At 40.2% G+C, this 13,174-nt stretch overlaps 1 protein-coding gene across 15 annotated transcripts in view; it reads right to left on the bottom strand.

The window, feature by feature from the left end:
* Window positions 1-13,174, bottom strand: part of dst (dystonin) — a 114,111-nt gene that overhangs the window by 62,904 nt on the left and 38,033 nt on the right. For 14 of the 15 annotated variants that reach the window (XM_086092723.1, XM_086092726.1, XM_086092729.1 and 11 more), the window contains 24 exons: window positions 12,986-13,105; window positions 12,809-12,904; window positions 12,588-12,715; window positions 10,696-10,789; window positions 10,276-10,430; window positions 9,796-10,204; window positions 9,587-9,715; window positions 9,436-9,513; window positions 8,991-9,152; window positions 8,796-8,900; window positions 8,582-8,677; window positions 8,392-8,517; window positions 8,137-8,289; window positions 6,696-6,850; window positions 6,485-6,611; window positions 6,220-6,403; window positions 5,992-6,149; window positions 5,714-5,892; window positions 5,488-5,626; window positions 5,215-5,408; window positions 4,937-5,099; window positions 4,765-4,848; window positions 4,561-4,668; window positions 4,374-4,472 (listed from right to left, as the gene is read on the bottom strand). In XM_086092723.1, the coding sequence (XP_085948849.1) occupies window positions 4,374-4,472; window positions 4,561-4,668; window positions 4,765-4,848; window positions 4,937-5,099; window positions 5,215-5,408; window positions 5,488-5,626; window positions 5,714-5,892; window positions 5,992-6,149; window positions 6,220-6,403; window positions 6,485-6,611; window positions 6,696-6,850; window positions 8,137-8,289; window positions 8,392-8,517; window positions 8,582-8,677; window positions 8,796-8,900; window positions 8,991-9,152; window positions 9,436-9,513; window positions 9,587-9,715; window positions 9,796-10,204; window positions 10,276-10,430; window positions 10,696-10,789; window positions 12,588-12,715; window positions 12,809-12,904; window positions 12,986-13,105 (3,441 nt within the window). Of the gene's footprint in view, window positions 1-4,373; window positions 4,473-4,560; window positions 4,669-4,764; window positions 4,849-4,936; window positions 5,100-5,214; window positions 5,409-5,487; window positions 5,627-5,713; window positions 5,893-5,991; window positions 6,150-6,219; window positions 6,404-6,484; window positions 6,612-6,695; window positions 6,851-8,136; window positions 8,290-8,391; window positions 8,518-8,581; window positions 8,678-8,795; window positions 8,901-8,990; window positions 9,153-9,435; window positions 9,514-9,586; window positions 9,716-9,795; window positions 10,205-10,275; window positions 10,431-10,695; window positions 10,790-10,864; window positions 11,079-12,587; window positions 12,716-12,808; window positions 12,905-12,985; window positions 13,106-13,174 lie in introns of those variants that run through there. The other variant, XM_086092738.1, reaches the window with a different exon arrangement.

Here is a 13,174-nt window from a genome sequence, read left to right as displayed (position 1 = left end):
TGTTAGCCGGCATTCTGAAACCACCCTCCGGGTTAATTACTCCACCGGTGGCTATCTGTACTTCAAGGATCTTCTTGCCTTTGTATCGTTCAAGAATACTCTCCTCCATCGCCTGGAACACAGACAGCCTTTTGCCAGCGTGGATATAGCCACTAAAAGCTTTCTCAGCCTCCATCAGTTTGTCTTTTAAGTCTGACTCAAAAATTCCTCTCTCAAGAGCCTCATCCAGGGAGTATATCTGGCCCGTGGTCAGATTAGTAATGCTTCCTATCGCTGCCTGAGATTGCAGAAACTCTAGAGCATACACTTTTGCCAAGAAACCCTTCTCAGCTGCCTCTAAGAAGGAAGCCTTCTTCTTACTCGACTCCACATAAACTCCGGCAATGGCAGTTGGTTTGCCGACATAGGGCGCAATTGTTGCGTGCACCTTGTCCATTGTGATAAATCCCATCTCTAATTTACAGAAAATCTCTTCATCCAAGATCTTATATCTGATTAGGTTTTGAATAATTGTGCTTCTTTTGAGGTCAGTGAGAGTCATTGTAGTTGTATTCCACAAGCTGAGACGGTCTCCACTTTCTGGAGCATTTTTCACTGCCGCATCTCTTGCTTCAGGAGAATCTTTGAGATGATAAGCTGTTGTCGTAAAGATGCTGTGTTTTTCTGTCTGGTACTCTCTGGGTTCACATAGGGCCATGTATCCCTGCGATTTTGGGATCAAACTCTGACCTGAGTAAATCGGATACGTTTCAGTCGTATATTCTTTTTGGGGTAATGCGATGTCTTGATAAATTGACCCTGTTAAAGTTGTCTCACTAGGAATGACTTTCATTTGATCTTGTTTGAACTTTTTAAGAATGTCTTCTTTCTCCAACGTTGCCATCTGTGGATGGGAAATTAGAAGACCCTTTGGTTAGAAAGAACTACGAAAGAATAAAAACAATTTATAGAGGTAAATTGACTGTTGTCTGTGTGACTCAAATACCCCATCATACCTCTGAGGAGCTTTTCGTGAGTAGAATCGCTTCCTCCTTGCTGCATTGTGGCACTTTCAGCAAGGCTGTCGTCAGGAGAGCTGCCTCAGAGCCGCCTTTGGTGACTTCCTGGTTCCTAAACATTTGGTTTTCCTTCTGTGTTGTGAGCCCCTGAATAGTTGGAACATCTTTGTTGTTCCACTCGATTTGTCCAGGATGAGATCTCACTTCCTTTGCCGTCATTTTCCAATTGGCATCTATTAGGAGCTGTGTTGAACGCTCCTTGCTTTGTGAAATATTCACCTTTGAGTATAGTGTAAGTTTGTCCTCTTCAAGTTGGGGAACTTGCAATCTTGCCTTTAGTAAATCTTGATCATGCATGTTTTTTTCTTGCTCCAATTTGTCCATTTTGCTCTCCACTTTCTGCTTTGATTCAGATGTATTGTTTTGTGGAGCTGATTTCAATACTTGAAATTCTTTTTGGAGATACTCGGTGAGCATCTCATCTAATTCTGCATCATGCGAACGCTTTTGCGACACATCTTTCTCACTTGTGATTTCTGACTGTGCTAACATGACTTTCTTTTCCATTTCCTTCTGCACTAACGTCAGATGCCTTTCATAACCCTGCCTCTGAAGTTCCAGCTTTGTCTTCAATTCCTCAAGCATTCTCTTGCACTTGCCAACTTGTTCCTCCATCAGCTGTGTCCTCAGCCTGAGCAGAGAATTCTCTTTTTGCATTCTCTCAGCTTCTGCATTGTTAAACTGTGGCTTTTCCTTCAGCAGTATGATTTCAGATTCCAATGAGACAATTTTCCCCAAAGCATCGGTTTTCTCTTTGTTAAGGATCAAATTTTCGTGTTGGAGATTTGATTGAGATTGTAAGTTAGACATTCCTTCTGTCAATGTTGGTTTAGTTTTCTGAAGCTCACATTCAAGCTGCATTATTATAGATTCTTTGTTTTTTCTTTCTTGGCTCTCTTTAGCTAATTCGTCTTTTACTTTCTGCAGAGATGAGCTGAATTCTGAAACTTTAGCATTTAAGTTTTCTAAATTTTTCTCTGCAGCTTTTTTCTCCATCTTAAGAGCAAGTATCTCCTGGTTTAAATTCTCTGTCATTTTGTCTGTGCTCCTTGTTGGTCCCTTGACATTGTTTTCATATTTAAGTAGTTCATCTTCTAATGCTTTCACTTTGCTGAGATGTTTGTTAGTCACAGAAGATCCCTTCTGAATTTCTACATTTTTGTTGTTCAACATTGTCTTCAAATCGTCAATCTCAGCACATTGCATGCGGACCTTCTGCTCGGCTATCTCCTTCTCAGTTAACGCAGACTTAAAGTCAGATTTCAGCGTTGTTATTTCTCTCTGGTAGTTTATGACACTGCAGTTGAGTTCTGTTAAGGTCTTCACATGCTCACTATGATCCTGTAACTTTACTTGAAGCTCATGTGAGTTCTGGGATTTTGTATTGAGCTCCCCCTCAATAATTCTGACCTGTGATTTAGCCGCTTCTACCTGAGACTTAAGAATTTCAATTTGTTGATCTTTTCTGTTTATCTCCATCATCGCCTGATCGTGTTTCTCCCTTGCATTCTTCAAACTATTTTCCAAGTCAGCATTTACCTGCTTTGACTCATCTGATTTTTTCTGCAACTGAGAAGCCACAAATTCACAATTTTGAAATCCTGCCTCCAGACTTTTACATTTGAAGAGGCATTCCTGCTCAGATCTCCTCATTACTGCAACTTCCTCTTTGGCCTCCTGAAGCTGCTCTTTCCAGCTCTGACTTTCACTCTTCAGAGACTTCATCTTTTGCTCTAAATAGGACTTGTCTTTTTCCAGTGTCTCAGTATGGAGCTGAAGAGCTCTCAGATCATTGTCAGATGACATGTTTACTCTTCCAAGCTCAGTACATTTAAACTTCAGTTGATTTATTTCAACCTGCTTACAAGCTAGTTGTTCTTCTAAACTGCTAATCTTTTGAACGTTATCCTGATCCAAGGAACTCCTTCTGTGAATTTCTCCTTGAGTAATTTTCAGCTGCTCTTTGAGACCTTCAACTTCTGTATTTTGGAAGAAAGCATTTTGCTCCAGTGAGGATTTTGCCCTGTGTAGAGATCTGACTTCCTCCTGTAGTTCAGAGATGGTTCTCTGCAAGGTTTCTGTCTCCTGGTGAAGATCTTCTAATTTCTGTCTCAGGCTGAACCTTTCTGCTTCGATGTTCAGCTGAAGCTTCTTGAGTCGGTTATCTCTATCATCCAACAGCTTTTTATAACTTTGAGCTTTCTCCTCAGACATTTCTGCTCGTTTCTGGGCCAAGACTAACTCATCAGATTTCTGCAGTAAATCCTCTTTTAATCGTTGATATTCTCTCAGTATATTTGATCGGGACTCACTGGAATGACTGTCTTTTGGTAAAAACAGCTGAGCTTGGACTTCACTTTGAAAATTTTCCTTTTTTATTTCCTCCACTATTATTTTTCTCTGAAATGTGGGGCTTTGGTTCATTAGAACTTGGTTTTCATTTACAAGGTCCTCCAGTTTCCTCTGAGCGTTGGACCACTTGGCCTCTGACTGCTCAATTAACAGCTTGGAATGACTTAGTTCTTGCTCACTAGCAGCTTTTTCAGCCATTACTCGCTCCAATTTGGCCTGACACTGACGAACGTCATGATCAAGCTGCGATTTCTGAAACGTTAGATCGTCATTCATCCGCTGTTGTGTTTTTAGTTCTCCATCCAACCTAAGATACTGTGCTTGTCTTTCAACAAGCAAGGCCTCTTGTTCACGCACCAGCAGATTAAGTTGGCTAAGTTTTATATCCCCTGCAGATTTTTGGAGCTCCATGCTCTCTGTCCTTTTTGCATTCTCTGCTCTCTCAAAAGCCATTTTGTTCTAAAATGCAAAAAAATCAGTTATCCATCATGGTACGTATAATAGACAATAATATGATCCCCCCTGCCAGCCCTGCCCCCCCCCCTTTTTTTTTTTTCCAGAGTGCGGAAGCAGGCTTAAGCAAGAACCAGGAAATCTATCACAACACAACCAATTATTTCAGATCATGCACTACGATTTATTCATGTAACCTTCTCTATGGAGCTTTAATTCTCCCATAAAGCCAAAGGATCCCTAAAATACCATCTTCTTCCAAAAAAAAAAAGTCACCAGCATAACCATGTTACTAATACATAGTAACATGACCTTTGTATAACCCAACAACATAATAAAACCTTGGAGAAAGAGCATGGGAGAAAGCACACACTTTAAGCAAGAGCAGTTTGAACATGTTAAAGAGAAACCATAAGCACATGCAAATATTAGAAAGGCTTGACAACATTCAGACTAGCCTAAAAGTCTCTTCTGCTGTAATGTAGGAGTCAAAAAATGCGACAATCTCACCTTCTCGTCTTCTGCTCTCTTCAGGGTTTCACTTGCAAACTTTACATACTGTGTCATGAGGGTCACAAGAGCTGTGTAGCGGGTGCGAAGATCCATGAACTGGTTAACAAAACAAAAAAAGATATTGTTGATAAATAACAAATTTTATGTGTTAAAATTTATAAAAGAAAGATCATTAAAAAGTTACCTCCTGTTGGATGGCATCAGAAGAGCTTTGCATCTTGCGTTTCTTGAGGGGAGATTTGTGTTGGGAATCAACCATCGCTCTGAAGGTCATCAGCTGGAGCTCGTAATCCTAAAAAGAGGTTTACATGTAAAGCCGCAAGATTCTATCCCTAATTGCCTTGTCAGACAAAACATTGTGCAGTAGGGGAAAATGGTGGAACTATACCTTTATGATGGATGAGCACTGTTCTGAGTACTTCTGACATTCATCAATCTGGCTTTGCTTTTGTTCAATTTCTGCAACAAGAACCTGAAAAGCAGAGTTTATATATATATATATATATATATATATATATATATATATATAGTGTGTGTGGCTAATTTAGCTGTTGTCCTACCTTATTTTTGTTCAACACTTCAGCGAGAGCCTTGCTATCTTCTGGTTTATTTTCTTGGACCTTTATCTGTTCCACCTCAACTTCTCGTACCCATTCGTCAAGACTACTGTAAGAGTCTTTGTAAAGCTTCAGGGATTTGCTGTTATCTTCCAGGTCCCTCAGCCTGAAAAAAGATTGAAAACCTTAATGAGAAATCCATGAAAAGAAATGTAGGGGTGTCCATTTGATTTTTATGGCCTTTAACTCTAAACTGTGTTGTCCAAACTAGACATTCTTACCTGTTATCAATTTGAGAGTGAATGTTTCTCCATCTCTCATTTAGCTGATCAGCCTTCTCTTTGTGCCAGTCCAGGTCAAAGTCACGTTCGTTGTGGGCCTTAAACATGCGATCACTGATGAGTCTGGCTTTCTGAAGTTCATCCTCCAAATCGTGAAAAACGTCCTGCTTTTCATCAATCTCTGTCCGCCATTGCTATAATTAGAGGAAAGAATATTTACTCAAAAAAGGTTAATAAAATCCTGATGCTATAGAGATTGAAAATAAGCACCACCTTGAGTGTGGAAATGACTGTTTCAATAGACTGAGGGTCAGAGTTCATAGCATCTTCCTCATAGAGTTTGGATTCGTATGCCTTCACCAACGTCTCTGCAGTCTGGCTATGCTTCAACACCAAACTCAATGTCTTCAGTCTGCCACACACATCAAATATAACAAACATTTATGACTGAATGCCCTAAGACGAATTGTTTGTTGCTCGATGATAAATTCACACTCACTTGTCCATGTAAATAGAAGACATAGAGTGCATTTGGCTCATGTTCTGAACCACAACGCTGAGTTCAGAGGAGAGAGTCGACGCCGCTGGAAAGCCGGCAGCTTGTCTGAGGAACACCTCACATTTCTCATTCAGGGTGTCCAGGTCTACCTTAAATTTATTCAGATCGTCAATTTTCTTCTGCAAAGGGAAAAATCATGATTACAAACAAGTAACTAAAATCAAAATCAGGGGTTTGGTGAATCAGTCTCAGGTGTTTTAACAGTCTCAAACATGAACCTCTTGCTCAGTGATGCGCTGCAGACTCTGGTACACATCGTCTCTGTCCAGAGGTGTGCGGATTTTCCTGATCATTTGCTCTTCATGGGCCTCCAGATGCATCCGGAAGTTGCGTATTTCTGAGATGTAATGGTTGTACAAAGACTCCTCGTGTTCCTCTGTTTAGCACAAACCAATACAACTCGTTTGTAATACAATGTTCGCGAATATAAGTTTGAAATAACTTGCCTCTCTCTGCAGATTTGAGGAGTTCTTGGTAGTATTCCTTGCAGGCTGCAGCGTCCCTCTCCAGCTGAGCACAGTCGGCCACGGTGAACACCTCAGATTCCTCACAGTCTTCCAGGAATTCATCAAAATGAGACTGAAGGTTGCTCAAAACTTGCTGATGCTCACCTGGTAGCATTGTTTTAAACTGCAACAGGTGAAAGGAAACGTTAACAATTTTGTTTGGCATGTGAATGAGATGATGGTCTTCAACTGCTAAAGAACATACAGAGGCAACATTCCAGTGGCGGATGGAGCGTATATCAGCCATGAGACAATGCCAAGACACCACACTTTTAATGTTGATGTGGGAGTGGTGCCAAAGTGAAAGGACATTCTGGTATAACTGCTCCGTTCTGGAAGAAAATAATTACATTTACAGTACATCAAGACATCATATACAGTATGCAGTGTGCAAATAATGTAGCGAAGCATCTTACTTCGAAGCCATGTCTACAGCCTCTTTGTTGGGTGGGGGCACAGTGAAACAGACAGAAGGCACCATGGCTTCATTGCCCGCAGGGTTGATGACTTTCCACTTGGCCCGATGACTGTTGTTGGCCAGCACACACTCATCATCTTTATAAATGGTTATCTGAAACAAAGTCATTCAAGTTATTCAAGGCTCCATTTTTTTTCTTTGTGCAGCAGTTTTGCGCATCAATGACTTCATTTTAGGGGCAACTTTGGAATTTTGCAGACCTTTTTTCACATTAATTCTGAAGCGAGGGTTTTATTAAACATTAAGAATATGACAATATAATGAATGAACAATTGTTTTTTTCTTTTTTATACAGTACAATCAAGAGTTTTCGCATTGTGTGTAACAACAACGTGTATTTTCTTATCTAAAAGCAAAACTATATCGATTTTTTTTTTTTTACATTTCTGTTTAGCGAGTACATTTTCTCTCTGCAGTCTAGACACGTATTAATTTGCCTGCAATTTTGTTGTTCAAAGTTAGATGTTCTCTTTAATGTGATTCCAGACAGACATATGGGAAAAGAACAGTTGATCGTCCCAACCATAGATATCTATAAAGACTAAGATGTCTCGTCCACGCTGCTGGCCAATGGAATCTACCACCTTGCCACAGTCACCTCGCTCCGCCTCATTCATTACTATGTGCTTTTATCGTACATGTTCTTTTAAATAACTCCAAATAGCGGTTTACCAAAAATCAACTGATTATCGAGCAGTTAAGTTGCTTATAATTAATAATCCATATAGTTAATAAATATCCATCCAGAACTATTACTACTTTATTAGTTTGTGAGAAAGCAAACCGTGTGTAAATCCATCAAGTTCGAAGTGAGATAACAGATTTTACGTTTGTTCAGATCACTTACCTTCACTCAGTCAATACAACAGACTAAACTGCCTGCCTGTGACAAGATGGCCGCCCCGTGCGAACGTTGTATTCTACGCCGTAAGACATCTCGTCTTTACAGATCTTATCTATGGTCCCAAACACTTAATTTCGATGTTAAACATGCTAGCCGTGCCAGCCTTATGTTAGCTTAGCACTTAGCATGGCTTCTCTTCTCTCGCTTTCCTCATTATCCCTTTGAGAGAACGATACTTGTCAGATGTGTAGCTTATTTAAGGAGGTGATGATGACTGACTTAGGAGTGAGTTTGCAACGCGTTTCCACACTAGTAGCCAGCTAAGCTTGTTGCTAACTAGCTGGTTGTGGCATAAGTAGCACCTGCCACAAAGCTTTTTGTACAGTTTCTGTGGTCTGAAAATACAAATTTTGACCGCAATCTGTGATGGGAATCCACTTTTTTTCGAGCCTTGGTCATTACAGGTTTACTGTCCAGCTTGATAACCATTCAGGGAATTCAGAACACATTTTGGACAATTGACTGAAGAAGACACCTCTATCTGTCGATAATCACAGATGGCTTTGACAGGGATAGAAGATCGAAGAAGGCTGTCAGGGTTCCTGGGCTTGAGCTGCACAATATTCTTGGCCTGACCCATCAGCCCGGCTACAGTGTTGCGGTATTGAAGAAGCTGTTCTTTTTCTTCCTAAAGAGAGACAACCCCCAAGCAGTGTTATCCCCTTCAGGTTTCATTAAAAGTATCGCCTAAGGTCATGCATTGCCGACTTGCATGCTGGTGCAAGTTTACCATGGATTCCTGAATGAGATCCTCCAGTCTGTGCAAGCTGCTGGTTCGGTCACAGCTGTACTTTCTCTGAATGGCGTCTTGCAAGCTCCGAAGAAAGTCCATGGATTCTTTGGCATCGCTGAAAAACTGCACAATAGGAGAAGAGCCGTGAGCAATGGCCACACTGTTGTGACTTAAAATGAGGACACACCTCAAAATAAATAGCGTTCTCCTTTAGATGCTGTTCCACACACGAGCACAATTGCAGGATCCAACGCCACTGTGTTTGCATGGCAGCTTTGTATGCCTGCAGGCAACCGTATTAAGGAATTAGACAAAATATCCATGATTAAAAAGTCTCCATTGAATTTTAATAATAGCATGCAGGGTGGAGACAGACCTGCAATAATAAAAGGTTGGCTTACCTCAATAGTTAACCTGGCTGGGTGACTCTTAAAAAGAAGACGTTCTGCCAAGTCTTGCACAGACTTGATCATTTCCTCCTTTTCATCAAGTTCCTTCATCAGATCCTGTTTGGACATATTAGAGGATTTTTGAGCAAAAACAAAGAACCTGTCAAGCATTCGTGAAATTGTTACGGCTAAATGAGTCAAACCCACAGCATGGTAGTCTCTTTTCTTGGATACGTTGCTGTTGCGATCGCTCCAGTCAAACGCGACCTCCTCTTCCTCCTTCTCGTTGAGCCAGATAAGCTCACGTGTTGCCTGCGACACAAAGTCATGCAGGCTTTCCAGGTGGCTTTGACGCTCCTTTGAAGACCTCTGACAAGCACACGTTCAGAAATTCAAATTAGATAAGGAACGAAGCCTTTAAGATTTAGACAACATTCTTTAAAAAAAATAATGGTTCAAGTATTTCAAAAAAAAAAGTACAACTAAGCTAGTCAGTACAGAACATTACCAGCTCTTTCTTGAGCAACACAATTTTCTATTACATTTTGATGTCAAGTATGGGGCAGCAAAATGTCATCATGCGGGTCACAAATGGCCCCCAGGCTGCAATTTTGAGACCCCTGATTTACACCACCCTCAAGATATAACTTACCAATAGTTTCTCATACTCTTTCTCTAGACTGTTCAGTTTTTCTGAGTAGGTTAGTTTCAAGGGTAGATTCATCTGAATCTGCAGGTAATAAAAGTCATTAGATTTCAAACAGATAAAACATTTTGCTCATTCGTAATGCAGGATTACTCACCTCACTCAATTTGGCCTCTTTCAGACTCATTTGAAATTCTTCAATAGCCCTGTGTACCGCTTTGTGGTTTCCTAAGTGTGCCGCCACGCTTGGCATGTCAGATCCCCACTCTGAGCGATCCAACTGCAACTGAAAAAAATATATACACAAAGAAATTCAGGAGCTTGATAAAATGCATGATAGACTAATGCAAAGCTTTGATGGTTTACCTGCATATCGTCCACCCAGTTCAACAGGTCCTGAATAAATTTCATGTTCACCTCTTCTTCTGTCAAACTGGAGTCGGTTAGTGAGGACTTCATTAAGGGTTTGGGGATGTGCATGTGTGTCATTTGCCTGAGGCTGCCCGGCTCCATACTACCAGCACTGCTCATGTAGGTTTGCTCTGAAGCAGACTGCAACCCAGGGGTCAAGGACGGCGTAAGGCTCGAGGTGAACGTGGAGTTATCGAACCCTCCGTGGGTGAGCGCAGGAGGAAGGGAGAAGCCAGAATTCAGGCTCTGTGTAATGCCCGAGATCATCATTTTGGTCTGCTCTGCTGTTAAGGTGCGGCCTTTGCTGTACACAGATGCGCACTGCGATCTCAGGAATAGAAGATCATCTCGCAGGTTTGACACCCTGGGATGCAACATTGTGTAATGTCAATATTTGTGCAGTATTTTTATATGAAGTCATAAATTGATTTTTACCGTTGCACTAGTTGATCTGTAAAAGGAAATTTCCCATCTAGAAGAACTTGGATGTCCACTACTTGTTGTCTCAGGATGTTCTCACACTCCGAAAGGTAGCTGGCGACCTCGGCTTCATTTAGGAAATGGATGCCGGATTCAAGACGTTTAACATCCTGGGAAAACAGAACACATCGGAAATATATGCAGTTAGCAGACACAAACAGCAACAAGTTCAACAGTTCAGTGGTTGTTTTTCATTCACCTTTGATAGATGCAACCCATCAATAAATCAATTTTGTATGGAAATGTTTATTTTCATTGTGTGGGATAATACCTGCCAAAATCCTACCTTTCATTTTCTATATGCTAATTAAGAAAAAATAGAAATGGAATAGAAAGAAGAAAAAATTGAGATAAGTCACAAAGTACAAAACTTACAGATTGCAGTGAATTTCTTGCCAGCGACAACTTGTCTTCACCGTGAACGCAGTCTCGCTGGACCCTGTTGGCAATTTGCTGCAGCGTCTCAAGCCTAAAAAACAATGCAGTATTTTCTTGTATTGGTATGTACAGGAAAACAAAAGTCAAGCATGCACTTGAGACCCACCTGGATCCATAGGCGATGTTGTTATTAAGAATATAAGAGCTGTTAATAAGGAAAGGTTCCGATCTAGTAGTCCTAGTGAAGCCATTGTCACTGGAACCGTAGCTGGCAAAACTACTGTTGCTGGTAGATGAGACCCTGCTTAGGAACGCCATCTTTTCTATCGTCCACTAATTGTTGAAATATTCTCTCATTGTCCACTGTTTGGATCTTAGCCTCTAACAATTACCAAACAGATGGAAGGGATGTCAACTTGCTCACATTTATAGCGTCAGATTTAGGTGAGGGAGGGTGTGAGGTGTGAGGGTGTGTGACCAACCCACCCTGAAATAATATTCTGTCCTAAGGGGAACAAAAATCACACAGGTTGAGACAGTGCTCCTTTATAAAAGCAGCCGAAGGGTTGCAATTGCTGTCTCTGACAGTTTGTTAAACACACCCTTCTTTTACTGCTGCTAATGTGGAGTGTTTAAAAACCACAAATGCAGGGGTGGATACGCCCATTTGTACAAACTGTTGTCAATAAAATTCCCAAAATGAGTTTCCATAGGAATAGGGTCCAGTCTGCAAACAAACACTGATACAGTACATGTGGGCTGTTTGGAAGTTTGTGTACATACAAAGTTAGAGTCATATGATATTTTGAGTGTTAAGGATTTTGCAGCCATAAATTTCACGACCAAGAGTAGGCTGATAAAACTGTTATCTTACTGAGCAGCGACTGCATGTGAACGTAGCAAATTTGGGGTTTTCGTCAGTGAAAAATTAACAGTTCAGTTATGTAGAAATTTTGGATAAGTATTTCCTGTCAAAAACTTTAGGGAGGTATTTACTGGTTTATTTTTTTATTTAGCTTAACACATGCTCATGACCCTGGAAGCTCCCTGCAAATTGTGTTAAAATTTGAAAACAAACCTATCTATTCTCTATATATTTATAATTAAAAGAAAAAAAACTTTCAACATTGATGTTGAAGTTAAAAAGTTGTTTTATCAAACATTTCAACAAAGTTTTTATTTGAACAGTAATATTTTCCCTTTTACTGCAAGTAAACATCTGCTCGAAATACTGTATACAACTATCGCTATCGGCCCTGAAAAGAAAACAATATAGATCATAGTCACAACATTAGGTGCACATTCACACTTTGTATTATGATCCAGTGTGCTGGATCGAAAATTCAGCCTTGACAAACAATGTAGAATTGTTATCATCATGTTTTCTTGTACTTTAAAATATATGCTTGTGGTTGTAAATTTCATTGAAGTAGGATTGCACTGCATCATACTGAGGGCTGAGTCTAATATTGTAGTTGCCTTATTTAGCTGTATGATATGGGGGACAACTTCAGAAAAAAGGTCTTAGTATAATGTGATGCAGTTCTACACCGCTGCATGTAAACCACTACCACAATAATATATATTATTGTTATTATGGTATTTTGATTGCATTAAGGCCACTGAGAAAAAGTCACAATTTAAGATGATAGAAGGCAAATTAGGCCAAGGCTTAAATGCATTAATCACCGTCAGTATTTCTTAACATTTTGTATATTTACTACTTTAATAAAAAATAAAAAGATAATTTGCACCAAATAACCGCTAACAATAACTATTAAACAGTGCAAAAAACTAAAGTGGTGATGGTAGTCAAGCCATGATGACAGACTGAACATACTATAAAAAGTAATGAATTTGCCTGCCAGCGCATACATAAAGTCACATACCTTTCTACCTCAGGCCTCAGGCTCTTTTCCCTTTCCAGCATGGCAACAATTAATTTTCCCCACTCCTTCTCCACGTCATTTGGGTGATGACCCGGCGGCAAATGTATTCGTCCAAATTCAATCCACACCTGGAAAATGGCACAAATGTGACAGGTTGTGATAACAGTAATGTACAGTATTTTTAACAATGTGCCAAAATTGGTCATTTGGGATTTGCATACCTCAAGCATTTTGTAGAAATTTTTGATTTTTGTCTTCTCGTTTTCCTTTAGTGGGATGTCATGTTCTTTAAATTGCAGGTATTGCGTGTAAAGTGCCTGTGCAGAAATTGTGAATCAATCTAAGTGCTTTCATATAAAAGAATACAAAGAGTCGTAGATAACATAGTAGTTTGATACCTTAAGTTCAGCAGGACTGTTGGGGAATGATCTATCGGACATTACGGCCACATTGTGTTTGATCCACTGACTGAGGTATTTGATCATGTTCTGGTACTCCACCCATTTCATGTCAATATCCTGTAAAGCGCATAAGAACCTGCATCAGCATGTGCATAAACAAAGGGATGCGCTGGTGAGTGATGTCAT

Source organism: Leptonotus elevatus, chromosome 13 (genome assembly GCF_054856555.1).
Source record: "Leptonotus elevatus isolate MCC_2025b chromosome 13, RoL_Lele_1.0, whole genome shotgun sequence".
Classification (NCBI taxonomy): domain Eukaryota; kingdom Metazoa; phylum Chordata; class Actinopteri; order Syngnathiformes; family Syngnathidae; genus Leptonotus; species Leptonotus elevatus.
Note: the sequence above shows the minus strand (reverse complement) of the source record. Positions and strands in the feature narration are given on the sequence as shown.